This window comes from Triplophysa rosa, unplaced genomic scaffold (genome assembly GCF_024868665.1).
Source record: "Triplophysa rosa unplaced genomic scaffold, Trosa_1v2 scaffold835, whole genome shotgun sequence".
NCBI lineage: Eukaryota > Metazoa > Chordata > Actinopteri > Cypriniformes > Nemacheilidae > Triplophysa > Triplophysa rosa.
This window is the reverse complement of record NW_026634849.1, coordinates 1-2,218: the sequence shown is the minus strand read 5'-3', so window position 1 is coordinate 2,218 and position 2,218 is coordinate 1. Positions and strand designations below refer to the sequence as shown.

The window sequence follows — 2,218 nt, the reverse complement described above, 5'->3', positions numbered from 1 at the left end:
ATATACTGTACATATGACAGCATAGATCATATGAGTTAAAGGTAATGTATGACATGGAAAAAATAATACATAGCCAGAATAGTAACAATACCGTTAAAGGAAGAAGGCAGACCATTCTCTGGTGTCAATTCTGGTGAAGAAAGAGAGAATACATAGATTGTTTGACAGTGAAGTTTCAAGAGCTGCTTTTTTTATAAACAATAAAACAACAATAAAAGAAGTAAAAGAACACTTTAATGACACGTCACATGTCCCCAGAGCCCAATATTAACCTGACACACCAAAAACGGTGGGTATATTGACAACATCTAAAGATCATAAATATTTTATTTTATAATATGTGTCCTAAAAACTCATTTTTCACTCCACTCATCAAAACTCACCAAAGACCATTTTTTCATAATTTTTGTGCATGACATATTCATTGTGGACCTGAATCTTATGAGATGTTAATAGGAAAACCCTACCCCCTTCTCCCCCAGATGATGCTATTTTGGTCAGATTCAGGAAGGTGGTCCCAATAACATCATTCCTTGACAGCCGATCCCTGTGAAAGAGTCGATTAGCAGAATGAAACCAGGATAAAATTAGAAAATGACACAAGCCAGACTCAAACTCGGAAAAACAAGCACCGTAGCTCAACCGCTATGCCACAGCTTCAACAATGTCAAAGAATATCGAGATGTATTTATAAATATGTCAGATCAGACAGTGAACCTACCAGTCAAATAACGTGAGCTTGATGCGTTCACACATCGATGGAAACTAAGAAAGAAGAGACATTATGCCCCTTACTGAAAAGTATTATAGTCATTTTACATTTATAATGTACTGTATTTTTCAGCTGATAATGGGCTTTAACTCTTCCTACAGTACCTTGACCTGCAGGTGAATAAGCTGGTTCCACTCTGGATTGGCATTCTTCTCTACAATCTTCGTGCAAACCTTTATGCAGAAAAAGCAAGTCATCATCATGTTTTTAGCTCTTCAACAATAAACTTCAATCCTTTGTTTTACCTTTTTGCCAGCAAAACTGACTTCTAGAAAAGGATCCACCAAATTTTTCTTGTCATCTGTTCCACCAAATATGCTCTTTACTGTCTGGGCAAACGCATCATCCACTGTAAGTGATATGGGAATGGAAGAATGTTACCGGCGGCAATAAGACAGACAATGTCAGTAAACAGAAAGTCAGTGGTGTGTTTGTCAGGATTACTCTGTGGCAGGTCTTCTCCACGGTAGATTTTCAGACTGAGTGTAGCCATACGCAGAGCGACTCCCGCCGGTAGCAGCAAGTTACTTTCTATGTCATCCTGTTCCTCATTCCCTTCTCTTTTTTCTACCTGATCAAAAAATCATCAATGCCACAAAAACTTAATAACATGAGATGCTAATTGTGATTTGAAATCAAAAGTTTGAGTTTTAGTGCATTATATTATAGTGGTCTTCTAAAAGGACACTTAGCCTGTGTTTCTAATATCACATATTTATTTATGCATTTTGCCAGACGCTTTTATCCAAAGCAACTTACATTGCATTATCCTATACATTTTGTTTCTAAGTATGTGCAATCCCCTGTTGTTAGCACCATGCTCTTACCACTGAGCTACAAGAAATACATATACGTAATTACTAATTCCAGAGTAAATGTATATCTTATTTACAATGTCCCAATGTCCAAACTATTGTTATAGCAAGCCAAATGCATTTAAATTACCATGTAAGCTCATGAATTTCACATAAAAAGTGTCAGATGCACAGATCGTTGGAGAAATAACATTTCATCACCATTAAAAATCACAAAAAAAGTCATTTTTGCATTTTGACTTTTAATTGTGTTTTATATTTTGGCTGACTACTCAGTTTCTAAGCATTTCAGTTTCAGAAGAGCATGAAAACATCCTTAAACTAGCTACAAACCAACAAACTTCTTGAAACTTGAGAGTTTAGCTCACTGTACACCAGAGGTGTAAAGAGTACCTGAAAACCATACTTAAGTAAAAGTACAGATACCTTGCAGTGAAAATTACTCCATTACAAGTTACAAGTCACCAATTCCAAAACGACTTCAGTAAAAGTCTCCGAGTATCTGATTTTAACAGTACTTGAGTATTTTACTCATACTGAATGTAGGCTCAAAGAAGCACTAGTCCTCAACACTTAAGAGACACGTCAGTGAAAAACAGTTGATTTGTGAGGAGAGCAATCGCATTTATTT

The 2,218-nt window shown here is 36.1% G+C and overlaps 1 protein-coding gene across 1 annotated transcript; it reads right to left on the bottom strand.

Moving 5' to 3' along the window:
- Positions 1-91: 91 nt before the first annotated feature.
- LOC130551254 (myoferlin-like) lies at positions 92-1,363 on the bottom strand (the record flags this gene model as incomplete). Its single annotated transcript, XM_057328808.1, has 6 exons — positions 1,217-1,363; positions 1,018-1,121; positions 877-945; positions 722-765; positions 468-547; positions 92-130 (listed from the first exon to the last, which is right to left on the bottom strand). Coding segments are annotated over exons 1-6 (385 nt in total), but the record flags the coding sequence as incomplete, so codon positions are not given.
- Positions 1,364-2,218: the final 855 nt, after the last annotated feature.